The following is a 23,024-nucleotide window of genomic DNA, read 5'->3' on the forward strand; positions in this document are numbered from 1 at the left end:
CTGGCCATTGGAATTTTTATTTATTTTTTATTTTTAAATTTGAACTCACTGGTCAGGTTGACCCCACCTTTCCCATTACAATAATGTTTTTTTCTTGGTCCTCAGAATTTATGCATATTACTCTGCCACTTGTATTATTTTAACATAACCAAATCAATAATAATCCAAAAATTATCATTATTTTAATCTAAGGAGATATTCATCTAATCACATTTCAGTAAGATAGTACTCATAGTAGTTGTAATCTACATTTGCTAGTCATCTTAATAGATTACGCTTAGCTCACTGGTTCAGTCGACAGTATTTGGGAGAAGAAATTAATGTTCCAATCTTGACAGCCCCAATGTGGGGATTATGCCTAAAATGAGTAGATCCCTTATGCACACCGACATTTGACCTGTCTAATGAGCTATTGAGTCACCGTAATTTACATCCTCTCAAATGTTCTGTCGGGTTGGAGTTGAGGATTCAACATTTTGGGGAGAAGATTACGTAATTTCAGTAAGAAAACCCTTCATATTCGTTAACTATTCATAAATTGATTGGTTCATTATTAGTTAATTAGATAATAATATATCAAAAATGAATTCACATATTTAATTATGTATATTTAAACAAGAGTAATAAAATACAATCAAAGGTTAAATATTAGAAGAAACTTTTAAGAGAGAATTAGATGGAAGGCGTGACTGCATGAAATTGTCACGTAATGTTTATGAAGTTTACAAATTGAAAGGAAAGAAATATTTTTTAGATTCATTAGCTACCTATAATTTAGTCGATTTTACGATAAATTTACAGTATAATTTATTGATCACTCACTAAAGTAATTTTTAATATTGAAAATACAATTTTAATTATTTAAACAATCTACCATCTCTAAGTAGATTGATATAAGAGGTTAGTAAAACACAAATGAATCACAATATAAGTAGTAAGAAATATTATTACTGCCCTCTAGTAGATAAGAAGTCTCATTTAAGACTTATTTCTAATGATAACGCAAATTATTCTGTAGACCCGAGTCCACCTTACACTTAAAGTGGACCCACACACATTTTACATACTAAATATTTTACGATTTACATTTTAAAAATTCACAATTTGTATACTACGAACATACAATTTTAACAAATATGTAATTGATTACCTTGTTTTGCATTCTGATAGCGTAAATGTAAACGGGGTCTACGATTACGCTACGGATACGTGTGTTACGGGTGGTGAGGAATGTCGTTCGGCCGGTCAGACGGTCGGTCTACCGGTCAACGACTGAGCGGTAAGAAGCTATATCGCTCTACGGGTGACGAACAGTGATAAAGAGTAAGCAGGAGAAAGACAATCGGCAAATTGCAAGTGTATTATTGTAGTATTGATGAGTTCTCCCCCCCTCCAGTGAGGGGAATGACCCCTATATTTATACAAAGTGGATTCACTATGCACATGATGTCTGATATGCAAGTGGATGGCGTATTTGCATGGGCTGAACAGTCACTCCGCAAAATGCGCATTGGTTTGCTCGAAGTGNGTCCTCAGAATTTATGCATATTACTCTGCCACTTGTATTATTTTAACATAACCAAATCAATAATAATCCAAAAATTATCATTATTTTAATCTAAGGAGATATTCATCTAATCACATTTCAGTAAGATAGTACTCATAGTAGTTGTAATCTACATTTGCTAGTCATCTTAATAGATTACGCTTAGCTCACTGGTTCAGTCGACAGTATTTGGGAGAAGAAATTAATGTTCCAATCTTGACAGCCCCAATGTGGGGATTATGCCTAAAATGAGTAGATCCCTTATGCACACCGACATTTGACCTGTCTAATGAGCTATTGAGTCACCGTAATTTACATCCTCTCAAATGTTCTGTCGGGTTGGAGTTGAGGATTCAACATTTTGGGGAGAAGATTACGTAATTTCAGTAAGAAAACCCTTCATATTCGTTAACTATTCATAAATTGATTGGTTCATTATTAGTTAATTAGATAATAATATATCAAAAATGAATTCACATATTTAATTATGTATATTTAAACAAGAGTAATAAAATACAATCAAAGGTTAAATATTAGAAGAAACTTTTAAGAGAGAATTAGATGGAAGGCGTGACTGCATGAAATTGTCACGTAATGTTTATGAAGTTTACAAATTGAAAGGAAAGAAATATTTTTTAGATTCATTAGCTACCTATAATTTAGTCGATTTTACGATAAATTTACAGTATAATTTATTGATCACTCACTAAAGTAATTTTTAATATTGAAAATACAATTTTAATTATTTAAACAATCTACCATCTCTAAGTAGATTGATATAAGAGGTTAGTAAAACACAAATGAATCACAATATAAGTAGTAAGAAATATTATTACTGCCCTCTAGTAGATAAGAAGTCTCATTTAAGACTTATTTCTAATGATAACGCAAATTATTCTGTAGACCCGAGTCCACCTTACACTTAAAGTGGACCCACACACATTTTACATACTAAATATTTTACGATTTACATTTTAAAAATTCACAATTTGTATACTACGAACATACAATTTTAACAAATATGTAATTGATTACCTTGTTTTGCATTCTGATAGCGTAAATGTAAACGGGGTCTACGATTACGCTACGGATACGTGTGTTACGGGTGGTGAGGAATGTCGTTCGGCCGGTCAGACGGTCGGTCTACCGGTCAACGACTGAGCGGTAAGAAGCTATATCGCTCTACGGGTGACGAACAGTGATAAAGAGTAAGCAGGAGAAAGACAATCGGCAAATTGCAAGTGTATTATTGTAGTATTGATGAGTTCTCCCCCCCTCCAGTGAGGGGAATGACCCCTATATTTATACAAAGTGGATTCACTATGCACATGATGTCTGATATGCAAGTGGATGGCGTATTTGCATGGGCTGAACAGTCACTCCGCAAAATGCGCATTGTATTTGCATGGGCTGAACAGTCACTCCGCAAAATGCGCATTGGTTTGCTCGAAGTGGTTGAGTTACTCGAGGTGATGAAAATTGGTTTGCTCGAAGTGGTTGAGTTACTCGAGGTGATGAAAACACGGATCCCTTGTTCCCGAAAAGTTCTCGAGGTGATGAAAACACGGATCCCTTGTTCCCGAAAAGTTGTCGGTCGTATGAAAACACGGATCCCTTGTTCCCGAAAAGTTGTCGGTCGTCACATCAAGCAACTGTTGCACTCGTGAGCCTCCAATCCACAAGGTGTGTTGCTTCTGATCATGCAGCCGACGGATCGGTTGGGTGACCGTTGACGAACAGGTTGGGTGACCGTTGACGGGCAGGTGATTTACGGACCGACTAGTACATGTGCATATTTACCCATCACAAGTCCCCCACTTCTTGAATCTGCGAGAGTCGTCAGGTTCGAGAAGTAGAATGTGCTCCAAGCGGCTAACTTGTTGCGAGCAAAGTCTCCCTGGTTTGAATGCCTTGATAGTCCGTGATGAACCCCTCAAGTTTGAGTTGCGCAGGAGGGGCGTGATTTACACGGGTTGCCTCATTAAAAACCTTAGACTAAGAAAAACCCTATGGGAAAAAACCTAGCTAAGGGAAAAAGAGTACAACCGAAAGCATAATCCTTAAAGACGGGTTTGTCCTGGTTGTTTCCGATCGTCGAGCAATGGATCATTTAGCGGATTTGTTCACATCTTTTCCATGGTTTGGAGATGGTCTTCCCTTGGTGATACCTCGGTCAAGTAATAGTTGACAAACCAATCACGTTCTCCACGGCTGGGGATGAGGAAGGTAGCACATACGAATCACCGAGTGGTTGACTTGACCAGGCGCATCCAGTCCAGATGGGGTGATTGTTATCGGTCAGCTGAGTGATTTTTATGATCCGACCACCTGCGTGTATATTTCCTCCAGTTTGACACTTTGGACTTGCCAAGAACAATGCTCCCACCAGTAGTCTTCCAAGCTACTTTGCTTCTTACATGACCCATTAGCCTTTTTGGATCAACCCAATTTCTCAAAAAACCCAAATTTTTTGTATAAATATCCTCCTACCATCTTCACTTCACAATCAAGACATCTACCATCTTCACATCACAATCAAGATATTCCTAAGCTCTCAAAGCTGTCAAGTATATCACCAATCACCTCCAAAGCTACCAAGATCAAGCAACTGAAGCACGTAATTCATCTCCAAAACTACCAAGACCAAGCAACTGAAGCAAGTAATAACATCATGATATTTTTTTATTTATTTTTTTTCGATCAGATCTGGAAATCACAGATTTCCAGATCTGATCTCTGCTCTAGTCGCCGGCGACTGGAGCAGAGCCCAGTCGGCGGCGCCAACTGGACGAATCCAGTCGGCGACTGCCGACTGGGCACCAGTCGGCAGTCGTCGGCTTTTTGGGTCGACGTCGACCCAGCTCGGTCGACGTCGAGCGGGTTGCTCGACGTCGACCGATCTGGTCGACGTCGAGCGGGCTGCTCGACGTCGGCCATCCCCCACCCCCCCCCTTTTTTTTTTAATACAATAAAAATAAAAACAATACACGTTGCGACTAAAATACTACACGCTGTAACTAAAATAGTTTATGCCATTTGTTTTTCCGTTGCTTCTTCGCTATGTTGTTTGCCTGTGGTATGTCACCTACATTCCTTTGCTAATGTAGCATGTCGCAAGACAAAAAATGGTGTATGCGCGACTATGACAGCGATGATGAGGATGTTAGTGCGTCTGAGGAATCGAGTAATTCTGACAATGCGTCCCAAGCTCGTTTGCACGTTACCCCGCGATCCAAGCGTTCAAAAATTTCATCAAAGAATTTTGAGGTTCAACTAGGCGAAGGTACCTCCCATAATCCCAAGGAACTCTCAAGAAGTCAAACTGGAGTATCACGTGACTATGTCGACTTGGATTCCGATGGTGCTCGTATCGTTGGAATTGATTTTACCGACAAAGAGGTAGAACAACTCAAGAAGCTAATTGGAAAGGGGATTTCTTACTCAATTGATCGTCGTCCTTCCAACATCATTGATTGCCACCAAAAAAATTGGGTAGGTGTGCACTTTGATTCCTTGAAAGCCGGTTTGCGCATCCCCTTTGACCCATTCCTTGTTGACTTCGTGAATTATTACGGCATAGTTCCAGGTCAGATAGCACCCAACGCACACCGTATTCTTGCATGCTACCCTCAGATTTGCAAACGTCACCAAGTGCCTTGTACACTAGAACTCTTCAATTTTCTCCATCTGGTGAAGTGCATGGGGAAGAACCATCGCAACGGTTTTGTCATTATCCAATGTCGTGGGGCAGTTGGGAAAGTTTCTGACTTGCCTGACAACAACCGTAGATGGAAAGAAAAATTTCTTCGGGTTCGTTTGGATGGTGATCTTCCTTTCAAAAATGAATGGTCTCGTCGGATGCGTAAGTGCGTAGTACCCCCTGAGACTCCAGAGATTCACATTGCTGTTGAGAAGATTAAGTCTGAATACTATTCTTGGGAGATTTACCACTCCGCAGAGGCTTTTGATGCAGCTCGACTCCCTGCTCCAACTTACGGGGCCCAAGGTTGGATCTTAAACGGTTAGCACATGTCTCCCCTTTTAATCTTTGATTCCTCACACGATTTGTTATTTCTTATTAACATCTAGGAGCGCCGGATATTGATCCTGAATTAAAGGAACTGCTAGGTGCAGGCGCAAGCGGGAGTAGTCGACCTAGATTGCCAAAGATTATTTTGAAAAAGAAATTTGTACCTCCTACTATCCCCCGTTATGAATTTGGTAATCCCGGCTTTCCTTCTGCTCCGTTTTCCCCTAAATCACATGGGAAGCGTCCCATAGGTGAGGTTGAAAGTGAGGTGTCGGGGAACGCTTTTGCCACTTGTCCTAACCTCGATGGGGGGTCTCCACTTGTGAGCGCGTTGACCCGCGCACCAGATGATTTGCGAAAAATGTTCGATCTGTTACTCCAACTGAGTCCTCCACCCTCGGGCATCGCCACTTTGTCTAACGAAAAAGTTGCTGAGCAGCTAGCCCATCACCTAGCTAACGTACTTACTCCAATCATTGAGTTGTTGATATCTCTTTTCTTTGTTTGGTACTTTCTGAACTGCGGTTTATGATCGTGTTTATGTCAGGTTGCTAGTACAGGCGCCGAGCTGTTCCTGCGATGCCAGCTTACTGCTATAGGATGGGAAAAGGAAAAACAATCACTCAGGGCCATCGTGAGGGATCAGGAAAACCAACTCGAATCTCGTCGAGAACAAATATCCCATTTGGACGCCCAACTCTATTCCTTGGGACAGTATCCAAATTCTGACCAGTTTCGTCGAGATGCCATTGCTTATTTCGTATCTCGACCATCTGAGGTACCCGGTCTGTTGTCTGCTTTATGTCCCTCCGAGGATGCGGCCATTCCTTTGTTCCATATGTTCCGAGAAGACCTAGTGATATCAGCGATGATACGTAAGGTGACTGCATGGGGTTATCTCAAAGGAACAAGGGGCATGCAACAAACTTTGTATCACATGTTACAAAATGCTCTCCCTGAGGATTGGGAATCGGTTCGTACCGTTCTGCCCGAAGATCTGACATCTCCTGGTCCAGAGCCTTTCAAGAAGCCTCCAACGGGTCCTTCCTCATCGCGTGGTCAAGATCCATGATTGTTTTGTCCTCCATAGTCGTAGTTGTTTGTTTGTGGAGTGTGATCGGGAGACCGACCCCGCTTGTGTCGGTTGTATTTTTACCTTTGCGTGTATGAATCATTTCCTTCCTTCACTTTGTCATTATGTAACATGTTTCCGTGATCGGGTGTTTGCTCGTGCACGTTGCCTCTTACCCGCACGATTGGTTGATTTGTCGACAGATGCCTCACATCCATGTGGTCAATTGACATATCACTTTGTCACAAGTTACTTGACACTGGAGTGGTTGGCCGAGTGTACATTGCCATCCAGGTGGTTGATCGTCCGTTGCTCCTCATCCAAGCGATTTGTCTACTGGTTGCTCGCCATACCGACATAGATTGCTTAACATCCAAGTGATTGGTCAAAACACGGTAGATTACTACACACCAAGTAATCTGTCGATATGCAAGTGGCTGTTCAACATATCACTCTGTCAATGGCTTGATGTTGAAGTGGTTGTTGTCCGTTGAAGGTGGCTAGGCTTCCTAGTGGATGATCGACCAGATTGCATAACATCCAAGTGGTCGAATCGACCGTCACACGAAGTGCTTAGTAAACAGGTGTAGGTTGATTAGCGTCCACAAATGCTTCTCTCGTTGGTGCAGGTTGCACGAAGTGCTTGGTTGGCTAGTGCAGGTTGATTGGCATTCACAAGTGCTTCGCTCGTCGGTGCAGGTTGTGCTTGGTTGGCTGGTGTAGGTTGCTTGGCATCCACAAGTGCTTCGCTCGTCGGTGCAGGTTGTGCTTGGTTGGCTGGTGTAGGTTGCTTGACTCCCAAGGTGTTGGTCGACTGATGAACCATCTTGCAAATTCCTTGACATAAGATAATATTCAAGCTTCTCTATGCTTTCTTGCAGTTTTTCAAGTAGTACATTCTCTTATCTCTTCAAGCTTCTCTATGCTTTCTTGCAATTTCTCAAGTAGTATATTCTTCCACCCAACTCTCGCTGCTAACAAACTTGCACAACTTGGCTGCTCTGATGGTTACATTTACTCGTACATGTAGAACAAAACCCCAAACGAAGATTCGTGCAGGTTGAACAAAACCCCAAACGAAGATTCGTGCAGGTCAAACAAAACCCCAAACGGAGATCCGTGCAGGTCGAACAAAACCCCAAACGGAGATCCGTGCAGGTCGAATCATAACCCCAAACGTGCAGGTCGAACACAACCCCAAACGAAGATTCGTGCAGGTCGAACAAAACCCCAAACGAAAATTCGTGCAGGTCGAACATAACCCCAAACTTGCAGGTCGAATCATAACCCCAAACGTGCAGGTCGAACACAACCCCAAACCAAGATTTGTGCAGGTCGAAAAAAACCCCAAACGAAAATTCGTGCAGGTCGAACATAACCCCAAACGTGCAGGTCGAACAAAACCCCAAACGGAGATCCGTGCAGGTCGAACAAAACCCCAAACGGAGATCCGTGCAGGTCGAATAAAACCCCAGACGAAAATTCGTGCAGGTCGAACACAACCCCAAACGAAAATTCGTGCAGGTCGAACACAACCCCAAACGAACGTGCAGGTCGAACGTGCAGGTCGAACACAACCCCAAACGAACGTGCAGGTCGAACACAACCCCAAACGAACGTGCAGGTCGAACAAAACTCCAAACGAAGAAGTCTAAGTGATTTTTATATATATATATATCACACAACTTCCATAATGAACTCCTCAAAATAAGCATCTTATCACCTATGCTACTCATAGGATCCCATGGTCAGACAGCTGACTCACTCTTCCATGCATTTTGGTGGTCCACCCGACCAGCTAAGCCTTCCGTTCCGCTTGTAGTGCGTTCTTTGAGCTTCTTCTTTGTAATCATTCGTGATGTTTGTCGATCTTGGTTACCTCGAACCCCCAATCGGAATTTGGCACTCTTTCGAATTCGATCGAAAACACTTCTGCGCTGTATGACGTCATCCTGTCGATGATTTTTATGTTCTTCTCGATCTAGTCTTTGCGTACGATTCGCCAATCGAACTTCCTCTTGGTTGCTCCCTTGAGGTTGTGGATGCGACTGTTGTACATGGAAAAGTTGAGGCATTTGTTGTTGAGCGATAGGACTCTGAGGGTTCGTCATCATTCGGGGGTGGGTGTCGTAACATAGTACCCGAGAGTTCCCAGGTTGGCATATCGGTGTGGACCCATGTTGCGGTGCTCCTTGTATTTGATTCCCTCCCAATATTCCTGGTGTTGAGGTCAACGTTTGGCCTACTGGTAGCAACATGGAACATGTAATTGTCATTTGAAAGTTTGTTTGTCCAGCATGTAGGCCTTCGCTCGAACCAACCGATTGGGTTGGTTGTATGTTTTTTCTTGACGGATTGGACGTGAGCTCATTGTTCAAGTTCCTTGACCGATCTAATTGTTGGCGTAGATCGTCCTCTAGAACTGCTTTAGTCACCCGACGGGTTGAATTTCTCTTTCGCATGTGACTTCGGCTACGATTTCTCCTGTTGTTCGTCATTTTAAGATGGATAATAGTGTGAAGAAAGAAAAGATAAAGGGATAGAACAGAGTGACTCGTTCAATCCCTACAGACGGCGCCAATGATAGCGTAAATGTAAACGGGGTCTACGATTACGCTACGGATACGTGTGTTACGGGTGGTGAGGAATGTCGTTCGGCCGGTCAGACGGTCGGTCTACCGGTCAACGACTGAGCGGTAAGAAGCTATATCGCTCTACGGGTGACGAACAGTGATAAAGAGTAAGCAGGAGAAAGACAATCGGCAAATTGCAAGTGTATTAGTGTAGTACTGATGAGTTCTCCCCCCCTCCAGTGAGGGGAATGACCCCTATATTTATACAAAGTGGATTCACTATGCACATGATGTCTGATATGCAAGTGGATGACATATTTGCATGGGCTGAACAGTCACTCCGCAAAATGCGCATTGGTTTGCTCGAAGTGGTTGAGTTACTCGAGGTGATGAAAACACGGATCCCTTGTTCCCGAAAAGTTGTCGGTCGTCACATCAAGCAACTGTTGCACTCGTGAGCCTCCAATCCACAAGGTGTGTTGCTTCCGATCATGCAGCCGACGGATCTGTTGGGTGACCGTTGACGGACAGGTTGGGTGACCGTTGACGGGCAGGTGATTTACGGACCGACTAGTACATGTGCATATTTACCCATCACATTCATAAGTTGATTAAGTTCCTTTCAAATACTACAGTCAATTTCAATATTAAAAATACACAATTTAATGACGTTTAAGACCAGAGTCCACTTTTGGTCCATGGTAGGTATAACAACTGTAACAATAAAGTGAGGGTTTAATTTGACTCAATTTATCTTCTCATAGACTTGGGGTAAATTAATGGAGTTCAAGATATACTTCGATAAAATTAAAGAACATGATTAAAAAAAAAATCATAACCTAGTCAATCAATCATATTTTGTGAATCCTATGTAAGCTTTAGTATAGCTTGACCAAGAACTATTCACTCACTCAGTAAATGCCCTTTCACTATTATATTCCTACTAAGGATCTTTAGCATTTTGTCACCTTTATTTTGTCTTTTTGAACCAATCAAGCACTTGAAAAATTATTACTACCATCCAAGCTAAGAATGAACATTTCCAACCGTTGAGCATATAAAATAAATTATAATGGTATAGTACAATTATAAGTTTAAATTTTTAATTGGGACGAATTTTTTTTTTTAAAGAATTGATATTAAAGATAATCCCATACAGAAGTTCATATTCAAACCTTCACACGTAAGACATGAACATGTTTTGAAATTAAAATGATACTTTAGTATTGCAATAATAAATCTATTGTTTATATAAAATGAAACAAAATAGTAGAGACATGAAGTATAATTAAAATGATACCCTAATGAAATTAGTGTATATGAAAATAAAATTAAAATAGAGTTCATGCCAAGAGAGATCTAAATCGATACATAGACAATTATCCACAGTCAAATTTGCCTAAGAGCAATCGTACCAATGATTTTTTCATTGGTTTATGTCAGTAAATGGTCAACTTGGCATTAAAGAGAAGAGGGAGAGAGTGGTAAAAGATCATCTACAACACATGGTTCATGCACATTAAATGGGAAGAAATTATTCTTTAAACGACATTGGCTGTTGTGCACGCTTTGCGCGTAGCAGCCGCTAGTGCACGTTCCCGCTGGGTGCTTCAGGCGCGCCTGACACTATTCTTTTTTTTTTTAATTATATTTATTTTATTTTTTTATCCCCTCGTTTTTTCTCTTTCATAATCACACTTACAAAAACTCTTCGAAATAACTCTATAATAAGGATGCTCTAAGGATCTTGTGTCTCATCACTTTTTGTCAACTTTATTCTGCATGTCTTCTTGGACCAATCCAACACTAGAATGTTATTACTTCAATCCTTTGAGCCTTTCAAACTAATTAACACCTGTCAAAATTTATTTAATGGGAGATTAAATCTAATCAATTTTGAATTTAATTTAATTTTTTTTATAACAAAAGCACGCCATTTTGAATAGAGTTAATTCCAGCAATGGTCCTCCGACTATGTTGATTTTTCAAAATTAGTCCCTGACTTTTAATTTGGACAATTTAAGTCCCTTGACTTTCAAATTCTTTCCAATGTTGGTCATTTCATCAAATTTTTGTTAATTTGAGGTCAAATGAGGGATAAAATTGTCCGTTCACCTGTATAGTGTATTATTACTCATATTTCTCCTATCCTATACGCTATATATATGAATATAATCTCAGTCACAGAGACTTCGACTGAGACTATATGGCTTCGGTTGACACTTCGACTGAGATTATATTCATATATACAGCGTATAGGACAGGAGAAATACGACTAATAATACACTAAATAGGTGAATGGGCAATTTTACCCCTTCATTTGACCTCAACTTAACTAAAATTTGACGAAAGGACCAACATTGGAAAGAATTTGAAAGTCAAGGGACCTAAATTGTCCAAATTAAAAGTCGGGAACTAATTTTAGAAAATCAACATAGTCGGAGGACCATTACTGGAATTAACTCTTTTGAATATAAAGTTGAGAATAAAATAAAAATATATATAATAATCAAGATACTACAATTAGTACAAAGGGCATTATTATTATTATTTTTTTAGTACTATTGACTCTGTTAGATAAGAAATTTTATTTAAGATATGTTTTTAGCGATCAGTTGGAAGTTCAATTTATGTCACAAACGTTGGGGGTTTGATTTTTGAAACTAGATTAGTTCAATTTGTCTCCTTATAAGCCTAAGAATAGAATTTGCCTGTTTATAGGTCTAAGAGTGGATTTATGGGATCTAGATATAATTCGACAAAGTCAAAAAATCAAATTAAAAATTAGTGAGTTAAGCCCATGCGGACTACGAGAATCCATAACCTGAATTGATGGATGTACCCCATTTGATATATGGGGTGTGTTTGGTAACCCGTAAAATAACTTCTGGAAAATGTTATCCGAGTTTTTGGTGTTTGGCAACATTCGGAAAATGCGGTCAACGGCAAATGTTTTCCGTTGACCAAGAAAAATTAGTTCATTTTTCCGCCTAGACGCCGATTAATCCCCGCCTAGGTGCTAGGCCGCTTAGGCGCAGACCGCCTTGACCTCCTAGGCACCGACTAGACCTCCTAGGTTGGGAGGGCAACGGGGCGCGGGCGGGGACGGGGAGTAACGGAGTATACTCCCCGTCCCAGTCCCCAAAACCCCGTCCCCATCTTCGGCGGGAAATGGAAAATAGTCCCCATATTCCCGTCCCCACGGGGAATTAGGTGGGAATGGGGTATATATATATATATATATATATATATATATCGAGGACGGGGTGGGGCGGGAAAGATTGGAGGAGTACCCCCGTCCCAGTCCCCGGCGGGAAATTGAAAAAATTCCCCATCCCCGTCCCCGATCCCCGAAAGTTTTCCCCATCCCAATTCTCGTTTAAGACGGGGACGGGGATCCCCGGCGGGGACAAGGCACATTGACATCCCTACTCCTAGGCACTGACTAGGTCGTCTATTAAGTTGATTAACTATTATTCTTTTTTTTTTTCTAATGGGTTATTTCACTCAAAACAACATCATTTGAGCAAAATAACCCTAAATTGTACAAACGTTAGATATTTTTTTGGTTAATATTTAATATTTTAGTATTAACTATTAAAATATTATATAGTTTATAATTATTAGTCTTTAAAAAATACGGAGTATAAAATAAAATAAAAAATTAGATGGGCGCATAAGCACTAGACACTCTCCAAGCGTCTAAAGAGCGCCTAGCGATTTTTTCAACCACGCTAAATGGTAATCTGTCTGAAACTATCTACATGAAGCAACCTCCTAGTTATATTAATGTTCAATATCCAGATCATGTTTGCCTACTTAAACGATATTTATATAGTTTAAAGCAGGCTCCTAGACCATGGTTTAATCGTTTGCACTCGTTTTTGCTCTCTGTTGGCTTTCAAGCATAAAAAATGAATGTGTTTCTATTTTATTCCTCTCGAGAGTCTGCCTATGTGTACATTTTGGTGTATATGGATGATATACTTGTCATGGGGAGTGATCCTGATCTTATAACTAATTTATTATCAAAGTTATCTACTGCATTTAAAATTTGGGATCTTGGTGAGCCTGATTTCTTTCTTGGTATTGAGACAATTATAAATGATGATGATATGGTGTTATCACAACAAAGATACATGACTGATATTCTGAAAAGGGCTGGCATGGCAGAATTTAAAGCTTTATTTACTCATATTCCTATTTCGAAATCTATCCCATTCAGTACAGATCTATATGAGGATCTTACTCAATATAGAAGTATGGCAGGAGCACTACAGTATCTAACTATCACGCGTTCAGATTTATCTTTTGCAGTAAATCAGTTATGTCAACACATGCATGCTCCTACAACCTCAAGATTTGGAGCAACTAAAAAGAGTTTTGAGATATGTTAAAGGAACAGTTAATTTTGGTTTACGTATAAGAAAGTCATCATCAAGAGAGATTCATGCTTTCTCTGATTCTGACTGGACTGGCTGTCCCCAAGATCGTAAGGCTACTAGTGGCTATGATGTGCTCCTTGGGTCAAATCTTGTGTCTTGGGTCTAGAAGAAACAAAGAAATGTTGCTAGGTCCTCCACTGAGGCTGAATATAAGGCTCTAGCATATGTCTGTGTTGAGGTAATTTGGGTTCTGCCTTTACTAAAAGAGATTAGTGTGCTTGGTATCCCAGTTTCCAAACTCTGGTGTGATAATCTTGGTGCTACATACATGTGTGCAAATCCCATCTTTCATGCAAGAACCAAGTACGTGGAAATTGACTATCATTTTGTCAGAGATAGAGTTGCCAATGGGGAAATTTAAGTAACTTTATTTCAGCAAAGGATCAACTTGCTGACATACTTACAAAAGCTTTACTTAGTCCTAGATTTTATTTTCTTAGAGACAAGCTACAGGTTACTAGTATACACTGTGCTTGAGAGGAAGTATTAGAACTCTATGTATTTGAGTCAGATTATAACTACTTATCCTAGTCTCCCTATCCTAATCTTCTTATGATTCTCCTTGTATATATATCCCTATGCATGTACTCTTGTAATCAAGTTCTGTCAATATAATTTACAGTTCTCATCAATGTTAATATTTGCATTTTTTTTATTTTACAATGGATGAGATGATATTCAAAATAACTACAACTATATATATATATATATATATATATATATATATATATATATATATATAGTTCAACTTACCAATTGTTATACCATGGACCATGGTTCATATTGCATTGTGAACCTGATACAAAAATTTTGTACCTACAGTTAACAGTTTCTGTAAACAAATAACTTGACACATAATATGATAGCTACATGTATAGATACTATCAACTACAGCTGCAGAATGTGTCAACTACATATACAAAATTTGAATATTATTTTTAACCAAAGTCTACAATGCAAGGTAGACTCTGGTCCATGATATAATTTGTCTCACCCTACAATTACAGCAATACCTAAATCTCAAAGGTGCATATTTAATTTTGTTATTCCTTACACAAAATTAAACTTATATGTACTTTAATTTTTTTTTTTCTAATTTTTCATTCTTAGTTTTTTTTCAATTTAGAAAAATAAATTTACCAGAATTTAGAAGATTATAATTTAAGATTATATTAAAAGTATTATTATATGCAGAAAAAATATATTTAAAACTTATACAAAATAAAGAGCCTAAAAAAAGAAATAAAGAATTATTTTTTCAATAAATAATAATTGTAGGGGGAATAACTAAAATAAAAATGTCAAAGACCTTGTGGTCTATTGGCACCCGATGTCCCGATTTACACTCCCACATTGATGATGGGAGTGATTTCGAGCCCTGAATTGTAACAGAGTCAGTAGAACTCAAAAAAAAACTAAAATAAAAATAAAGTCCCAAAATATATTAAAAGGAAGAAAAAAAAAAGAAGAACGAGAGAAAACAATTAAAGTTCACATTGCTAACCACTGCGAGACAATTTCATGTGTAGCCGTGTATGCCGCGTGCCAGTTCACTAAAGAATGTTTTCAACTTTCTTTTTTATTTTTTTAAAAATATAATTTCTGAAAGAGATATTTTTCGCTTTGACCCTTGAAAATTTTGATTGTAACACTTTGATCCTATTATATTTTAGAAATTATTTTTATATTCTATGAGTGTCCGATCATCTTTAAAAAAATATAATCAGTTAAGATTTTCTAACTCAAGGAAAAAAAAATATTGAGCATATACGGAGTAATATATAAACATAAATGTGCAATCAAACTATTAGTTTAACCTTTTAGTTGAGATGAAGCATATGTTTCAATTTAGTATCAGAGCTAATCTCATGCCAAAGATAATCTCTATGTCACTTGGAAGAAAAAAATCAGCCCATGTACGTAGCAAAAATAGAATACTTTTCTATGAATTTAGGAAAATATTATATTTTATTAAAAAAAATAGTGTGCATTTCAAGTGAGACAGTGCCATATAAGACCAATTGTATTAGAGTTTTTTTTTTTTAATGACAATAAAATTTGAATGATTTATGTGTAGGTTATGAAACAATAGGGATTCAAACGTTATTGATATAAATTAAGAGGGGGTTCAAGTGAATTTATCCTTCTTGAAAAAGTTTTTAATTGAAATTGGATGAATCATCAACTACCTTTTTCTTTGCTTTTCTTTTTTTTTTTCCTGAAAAAAAATCATTTTATATAGCTTTAGTTCGATGAATCATCACTGAGCACAGTAATAATAACTAATAAGACAGTTTAATGAATCATCTGAAAATGTAGTTTAATTTTAATAATACTAAATTATGAGACTTAAAGGTGAGATGTCAATGTTGCATGTATCACTAGAGGAGGAATGGAATTGGAATAAGTATATTGTGACTTCACATATTTTTAGCCTTATCCCAAAAATCATATTTCAATGATTTAAAAAAAATATTTATTGGCTTTAAACTTGTACGAGTAATTTTTAATGTGATGCCAATTTTTTTAAATAGAATAATAGATTTACTTTTGCTAATTACAAGAACACCAATATTCCTATCCATTTATATTTTATAATAGCCAACATTCTTATTATTCAATAATATAAAACTTTTTAAAACTAAGCAGTGACTTTGTAGGAATTATGCCCAAAGTAAACAGATTCTTTATGTGCACCTACATTTGGCCCTATTTGTTGAGTCATTAAGTTACCGTGATTTTTACATCCTACTACATGCTCTGTCGAGGCAAAGGTGTGGAGAGGCCTTGGGCGTGAGGATTCAACCTTTTGGGAGAAGTAATTTAAAAGTTTATATATAAACAGACTAGGGATATATTTTGATATGAAGACAGAATCTAGAGTGGTATTCATTTCATTTCCCAGGAAATCAAGAACTATTTGTACCAACTGGCCAAATCTTTAACAATATCCCCAGATAAAGATTGAAATTTCTATGCTAGAAACTATAAAGTGAAGCTTCTCTACACTGCCATCATCTTTATCTTTAGAGAATAAGTTTTGCTTCAATGCAAATCTTATATCCTGGGAGTGATACTACAACTGGGTCACTGTACAGTACTCACTACCATAAAACTACCCTGCCAAGAATTGAGTTACTAAAAATGTATAACCCTCCAGGGGGAAAAAATCCAGACAGGTTCAGCCTTGCAGTAGATTCCTAACAGCATTTAGGTCCTGCAAATGGAGCTTGTTTAGAGGATACAAACATTACAATTTTATACATAGAATCATTCATGTTATGCCTGAAAAACAGTTGATGATAGTGAATGTTCGAGTTCCCAACAATGAAATGGTTTCATACATGAGCTTGGTAAGTTGGTTTGGTGAAGGAACGCAAAGGGGAAGGTAAAAAATGCAAGGGCTAAACGTTCTTCTCATACTGAATGATTTCGTACTCCTTTCTGTTTCAAAAGACAGCAAGAATAGTAAAACGAATATATTTCATTTTCAGGTTTGGAGGGAATGGAATGACTGTCTACTTCTAAAACCATCGCACATATCCTCATGAGTTTTACCTATTGAGATTGAGTACCCTATCCACCTCAACCTTCATCTATGCATCTTTTTGTCCAATGTTTCACTCCCATCCAATATAACAATTATCAAGGCTCTAAAGTTTAAGAAGCAATCATCTGGGAAAAGTTAAAAAGGAAAAACACGGGGATGAGAAAGGGAGAGAATAATACAGGTATGAGAATGAGAACACAGCAATAGGACTTCTAGTTATCACAACACCAAAAGTATTGGTTAACCAAAAGAAAGGGAAGACTGAGAATGCATTCATGGGCTATAGAGCTAAAAGCATCATGCTGCCAACAATAGTTACCATAGGGAAAATAAATAAAATTGAAATGGCACTATTGAGCAAGTGAAAACGCTTGGGCAGAATCGGAAAATTATGAGTACTTACTAAGGGAAAAACTTAGGTGTTTGCCATCAAGTTCAATCAAATTATTACAAATGGATTGTTTTTCATACCTTTCACTTTCCACATGTGAATTACTCTCCACATCTTATTCTTCTTCTTTTTTTTTCTTTTTTTTTGCATTTCATGGTAAACACCCAATGAACTTTCACATAAGTGTTCTAATTATTATTATTCAGGTATGAAACAGTAAGGAAGAACTTAAAAGTATATTTCAAACTTCTCTGAAGGGATTTGGATTGGGGAAATAAACAAAGATTCAGTTCTGAGAAACAAACAATGGATTTTTGGTCCACCTTTGTTAATTCCATTCTTATTCCACATCATATATGCAGAATTCTGTTATCCCATGATTTGAACCAAATAAGCCATAAGTTGCTCAGTATTGAGTAAATTACTTTGGTAAGGAACTAAAAGGGGTTCTGTTGAGAACTTGAGAAAGTTTGACTATACGTCTATACCGTTAAGTCAAAGGTACCTATATTTACAGCAGTAGACAGGCTTTGTCAAACTATATATATATGGCTCATTTCTCAGATTTTCAAATAATAAGCCAGAAAAGAATGTGGCCTTACACTTTGGTAGGTCACAAAGAGTAGTGAACTAGTGATTGAAATTGTATAAAGCTTGAAATTAATGATAGCTAGACAATATGATGAATCCTGACAACTTACATCTTTACCCTGAACAGATCTATTAATGACTGGCTTCACTGGTGTAGTTCTTTCAGGAGAAGCAGTTGATCCAACCACCATTCCATGATTTTGATTGGCCTACAAATAAAAGAGATTATTATACAGATAAGCCAATTGACACCTTGCAAAGAGTATCATAAGTTGATAAATAATAGTTGATACGAATTAATCATTTCATTGAACAAAAGGCAAGTGTCATAGTACAAAGTTTGCAATTAGATTTTTTTTTTGTTCCCTGAATGCCTACAGTCATGACCCTCAATTAACTTATCCAAGTGACATCAGGCTGTATGTTTGGGACAAAATTTGTAGGACATGTTAAGGCAGGGGTCAAAATTATGCTTTGTAATTTGAACCTATCAATAGCTTCCAAAATTCATCCTATCGAATCTCCTTGGGACTGTCTTTGAGGCCATAGAGACAAGATTACCAACGAAAATTCAAATGCCAAATATAATTTGTACCTCTCTTAACATTGTAAGTTGTAACCACTTAGAAACCAGATAATGTAAACAAATAGAAAGCCACAACTTCAGAAAAGATGAATTCTTCTTCTTTAAAAAGGTTCTAAAGAGTCAATCTTACAGTCTAGATATTGATAATTGGACTACATCTCAGTCTCCCCAGTTTACACTTTACAGTTGTTTAGAAGCTTCTCTAGTAACCAGAAACAATCTAAAATGGCCTCCATTGTCTGAGTCTGGAAAAAGAGAGTTTATGTATTTCAGAATTGTGTGAAGGAACAATAAAATTAGTAGGATATAATTATAACTTCTCTGGATTGACATCAACATTCTAGAGGTCAAACTACTTCTGATATTCTCAAGCTGTCACTGATGTTTGATTCAGAGACTAACTAGATGTGCATTATAATGAATAAAATAAAGAGTGTACTTAATAGATTACAAGGTACTATTCCTGGTTTCCTATCTTGAGGTGGCATAATTAAACTCAGCCTTTCAGGTTTAGAGAAATGATTTACTTCTAAGGTTTTTTATTGTAATCAACATGTGTATTCTAATGATTTAGTCACATACACATGTTGCACTCAGGAAATAACATAAAATAAAACGAACTTTCCACTTTATATCAAGTTAATTTTCACTAACATTCCATTCCACTCCATATCCTCCTCTGTGGCAAACCTTCATGGTTACTTTTAAGAAGGAATTATGGAGTATATAACCAATAAGCCCCTAATTTTGGAGTAAACAGACTTTACACCATTTCAAACATCTAAAAGTTAATTCCCCTCTGGAATTGCATGCATTAACATAATTTATTACACTGAACTGCTCAAATGCTAGAAGTGTAGTGAATATAAATTATGATCCTCCATCCATAGTTTCCATCAAGCATAAATTTGGCACTGATCATGTCAATTCAGCATGTCAGAGTTCACACTTATCTGAGTTTTTATATGGATCCTCCACATGCCATTGTCCAAGATGAATACAGGAGAGCAATCTTTTCTTTTTTTTAATAAAAAAATTGCATATTCAAAATATAAAAGTTTCTCAAGATGGTCTAGAGAGAAATTTGCCTCAAAAAGTAACAAAAGCATTAGAAAACTGCAGCTGAACAGTCTAACTGTTAAAGTGGATAGAAGAGATCACATAAAGCATAAAGGTGGCAAGAGTTCCATACCCCAGACAAATACTCCTCATCTTTACCATCTCCAGTCAAAGATGAATAATATGCAGGGTCATATACAGAGCCACCTAAAGCATCACCAGAGCTGAAAGGATGTCTAGTTATAGAAGGGTTTACAGGACTGAGAAAGCTATTTTGCAAATCAGCATCTGCTTCTCGAGGAACAGAATTGTCTACATAAGAAGGACCGAGTCTGTATATCTGAATCCACAATATTGAAGATGATAACCTTACACAAAAACCAATTATTTGCATGTACATACTAAGTTTCACTGAGAAGATAACAGAGGTTCCATAATTTTCAGATGAAATGTTCCTGCAGGCAAGGAAAAAGAAAAAAGGAGTGCTCAGTACTGATTCTTTTTTTAGCCCCCTTAAAGAAATACAAATTCTAATTGTACCTCAGTGTTGTGTGCCTAAATTTTATGAAAAACAATTCTCCTACATTTAACAGATACTATATGGCAAAGTCTACCTGCCCAGTTTGAAGAGAAGTTATATTCAATAATTCTACCAAAAGTGGGTGCATTCAAATATGGAAAAAGGGCAATGTTTGTGATTAGGTGAGGCAAGTGCAGGTAGTGGGGAAACCAAAAAAACCAATGTGTGCAGTCCCCTTAGCCTAATCTGGACATCATGGAAGGAGAAACACATAAGATGCTGAGAACATCAGACCCCATCATCACAAGGTGCAGTAAATCAAGGAGTTTCCTGGGCGCAAAGTATGCAAACAGAGGCAACAAGTTTCTAAATACTTATCTCCATTTTGAATTCCTAAGATGTTTGTTTGTCTTAATACATCTCTGTAATTAATTTTGTCCATAGCCTGCCCAAATTGGCATAATAGAGTTAACAAACATAAATATTACTCTTATCAAACAAAACATCAAAAATGGCATCCCATGGTTGATTAAATTCATAGTAAAAATTTCAGAAGGAAAACTAATAAAGCCAATTAAAAGTAATTCCTGACATGTTAAGCCAATGCCCCTAAAATAGTTAATAGTGTGTGATTGCATGAGAGTTACTATCCTTGTCAAATACATACCCTTGAATTTCAACATGCATTACAGTTCACACAAACTCTGAAATAATCCAAAAAACAATGGTAAACTGCATTTGACTCTCCAGAGACCCCTTGCCTAGTGTTTCTATGAGTCCGTAACCACTTCAACTCTCACAATCATAATTTAACAAATTCCGGAAATAAAAAAAGGAAGTTGTGAATGAAAGATACCAGATTTGGCGGGAGAAGAGGAGGAACCAGGAGACGTCGAGGAAGACGGCGGAGAGGAGGAGGACGGCGTAGGTTCTGCCGAGGCTCTGGCTGCTGCTCTCGATGGCCACAAGGGCGAAGAGCGCAATCCCGAGATGGGCGAACAAAACCCCGGTGTAGAGCGCCCCAAGAGATCCGATGAGTGCGCAGGCAATTTGAATGTAGATGAGAATCACAGCGGCGGATTGAACCCTGACATAGTCGCGAAGCCAATTCCTTATCCCGCTCCTCAATGCACCAAAATGCATCATATGCCCCCACACCTCCCTCACTTTCCAGCTTGCTTACTCCCTGCGATGTTTCATACACAAAAACAACACCAAAAGAAGAAAGAAAGGTAAAATAGTAGGAGGACTAGAAGAGTGGAGGCAGCTAAAGGCAACCAATGGAGAAGAAAGAGAGAGAGAGAGAGAATGCTGATGGGAAGAAGAAGAAGCGGATTTTTCTGCGTTAAAGAATTCCTATCATAATTCACAAAGTACAGCAATTTCTCTTCTTTCTTTTTTTTTTTTTTTAATCCTAAGGGTGCGTTTGGGAACCGGAAGGAAATCATTTTATGGATTTTCAGTGTTTGGTTAGAGGAAGAAAATATAAATCAATAAATAATAGGGGTGTGGTCAATGAAAAATAGAAGAAATTTTTTAAAATCACTTCCTTTTTTTTTTAGAAGTCATTTTTCGTTTGTAGTAGTAGAGCAGCCAATTACCCGCCACCGCCATCCACAACCCACCACCACGACTATCTCCACACCCACCACCCCACCCCACCACACCCTACCCCACCCCACACCTACCACCATCACCACCACTATCATTGTATATTTTAAATATTTAAAATTAAAAATAATTATGCTCATTTTTTAAAAAAAAATGAACCAAACACATCAAGACAATTTTCTAGAATGTAACTAAACATCGTAAAGGAAAATGTTTTCTAAAAAATAACTCATTCTCCAAAAAATATTTTTCAGAAGTCATTTTTATACTTTCCAAACAGACCCTAAATTTTAAAATAGAGTAGTTATACGTGCACTCTCATTCTATACTCTAATTTTCTACTCCTTAATACTGGCATGCTTTTAATGACTAAATGTAGGCAATCATTATTTCATGGACCATGGTTCACACATTTGTGTGAATCATAAATAAAAAGTATATTTTTAATATACTAAAAGTACAGTATTTGAAAGTACAAATTTGTTTTATATATTATCAAATAATGTACATTCAGTACACAAATAATGTTTTTAATATATTTAAAATGTATATTACATTCATGGTCTACATAATAATTTGCCAAATGTAGGGGGATCATGATTTTTATGGCAAATTTTATTGTGGACCTAGTTTCGTGTAATTAAGTATATTTGTATAACATATTTAATTTCATTTTATATACATTGTAGTTTAATTTCATTTTATATGCATTGTAGTTTCATTTCAGTACAACTAAAGTTTCATTTTGTTTCAACTATAGTTTCATTTGACATTATACATACAGTAGTTTTATTACAGTGAGACCTGTTATAGAATTTCATTTTGCACACTGTAATCTTATTACAACACCACTAAATTATAATTCTAATGCAACTATTATTTCATTGGACAGTATACACTCAAATATATGAAACTGTTATTCGGTATCATTTTATATACAGTGTAGTTTCATTACAATACAATTAAAGTATCATTTTGATATAAGTATAATTTCATTTGACAATATACACTCAATTGTGACTATGCGAAACATGTTATTCAGTTTCTTTT

The 23,024-nt window shown here is 37.4% G+C and overlaps 2 protein-coding genes across 5 annotated transcripts; one reads left to right on the forward strand and one right to left on the reverse strand.

Annotated features, from left to right (window-relative positions):
* The first annotated feature begins 13,195 nt into the window (after positions 1-13,195).
* On the forward strand, positions 13,196-14,027 carry LOC116003860 (uncharacterized mitochondrial protein AtMg00810-like). The gene is made up of 2 exons (XM_031243801.1): positions 13,196-13,537; positions 13,773-14,027. The coding sequence occupies exons 1-2, from the start codon at positions 13,196-13,198 to the stop codon at positions 14,025-14,027; spliced, it is 597 nt and encodes a 198-aa protein (XP_031099661.1).
* A 2,494-nt stretch (positions 14,028-16,521) lies between these two features.
* Positions 16,522-21,687, reverse strand: LOC116003732. 4 transcript variants are annotated; one of them, XR_004094699.1, is made up of 6 exons: positions 21,220-21,687; positions 19,977-20,298; positions 18,309-18,407; positions 17,225-17,341; positions 17,011-17,110; positions 16,522-16,883 (listed from the first exon to the last, which is right to left on the reverse strand). XR_004094699.1 is itself a non-coding variant. In XM_031243647.1 (5 exons), exons 1-5 carry the CDS (start codon positions 21,507-21,509, stop codon positions 16,848-16,850), a joined length of 657 nt encoding a protein of 218 aa, XP_031099507.1. In that variant the 5' UTR covers positions 21,510-21,687; the 3' UTR covers positions 16,522-16,847. The 4 variants fall into 4 exon arrangements, 2 of the variants coding, with proteins under 2 accessions (XP_031099507.1, XP_031099506.1); XR_004094698.1 differs by having other exon boundaries at positions 17,011-17,341; XM_031243647.1 differs by lacking the exons at positions 17,011-17,110; positions 17,225-17,341 and having other exon boundaries at positions 19,977-20,155; positions 20,246-20,298.
* Between the last annotated feature and the right edge of the window lie 1,337 nt (positions 21,688-23,024).

This window comes from Ipomoea triloba, chromosome 14, assembly GCF_003576645.1.
Source record: "Ipomoea triloba cultivar NCNSP0323 chromosome 14, ASM357664v1".
NCBI classification, from domain to species: Eukaryota; Viridiplantae; Streptophyta; class Magnoliopsida; order Solanales; family Convolvulaceae; genus Ipomoea; species Ipomoea triloba.

Excerpts from the sequence above, each read along its gene's own strand:
- LOC116003860 (XM_031243801.1), top strand. The coding sequence starts at position 13,196 with ATGGATGATATACTTGTCATGGGGAGTGATCCTGATCTTATAACTAAT. Across the intron at positions 13,538-13,772 it reads GTTCAGATTTATCTTTTGCA|AAGAAACAAAGAAATGTTGC; the intron begins GTAAATCAGTTA and ends TCTTGGGTCTAG.
- LOC116003732 (XM_031243646.1), bottom strand. The coding sequence starts at position 21,509 with ATGATGCATTTTGGTGCATTGAGGAGCGGGATAAGGAATTGGCTTCGC. Across the intron at positions 20,299-21,219 it reads CTCTTCTCCCGCCAAATCTG|GAACATTTCATCTGAAAATT; the intron begins GTATCTTTCATT and ends CCTTGCCTGCAG. Across the intron at positions 18,408-19,976 it reads ATGAGGAGTATTTGTCTGGG|GCCAATCAAAATCATGGAAT; the intron begins GTATGGAACTCT and ends TTTTATTTGTAG.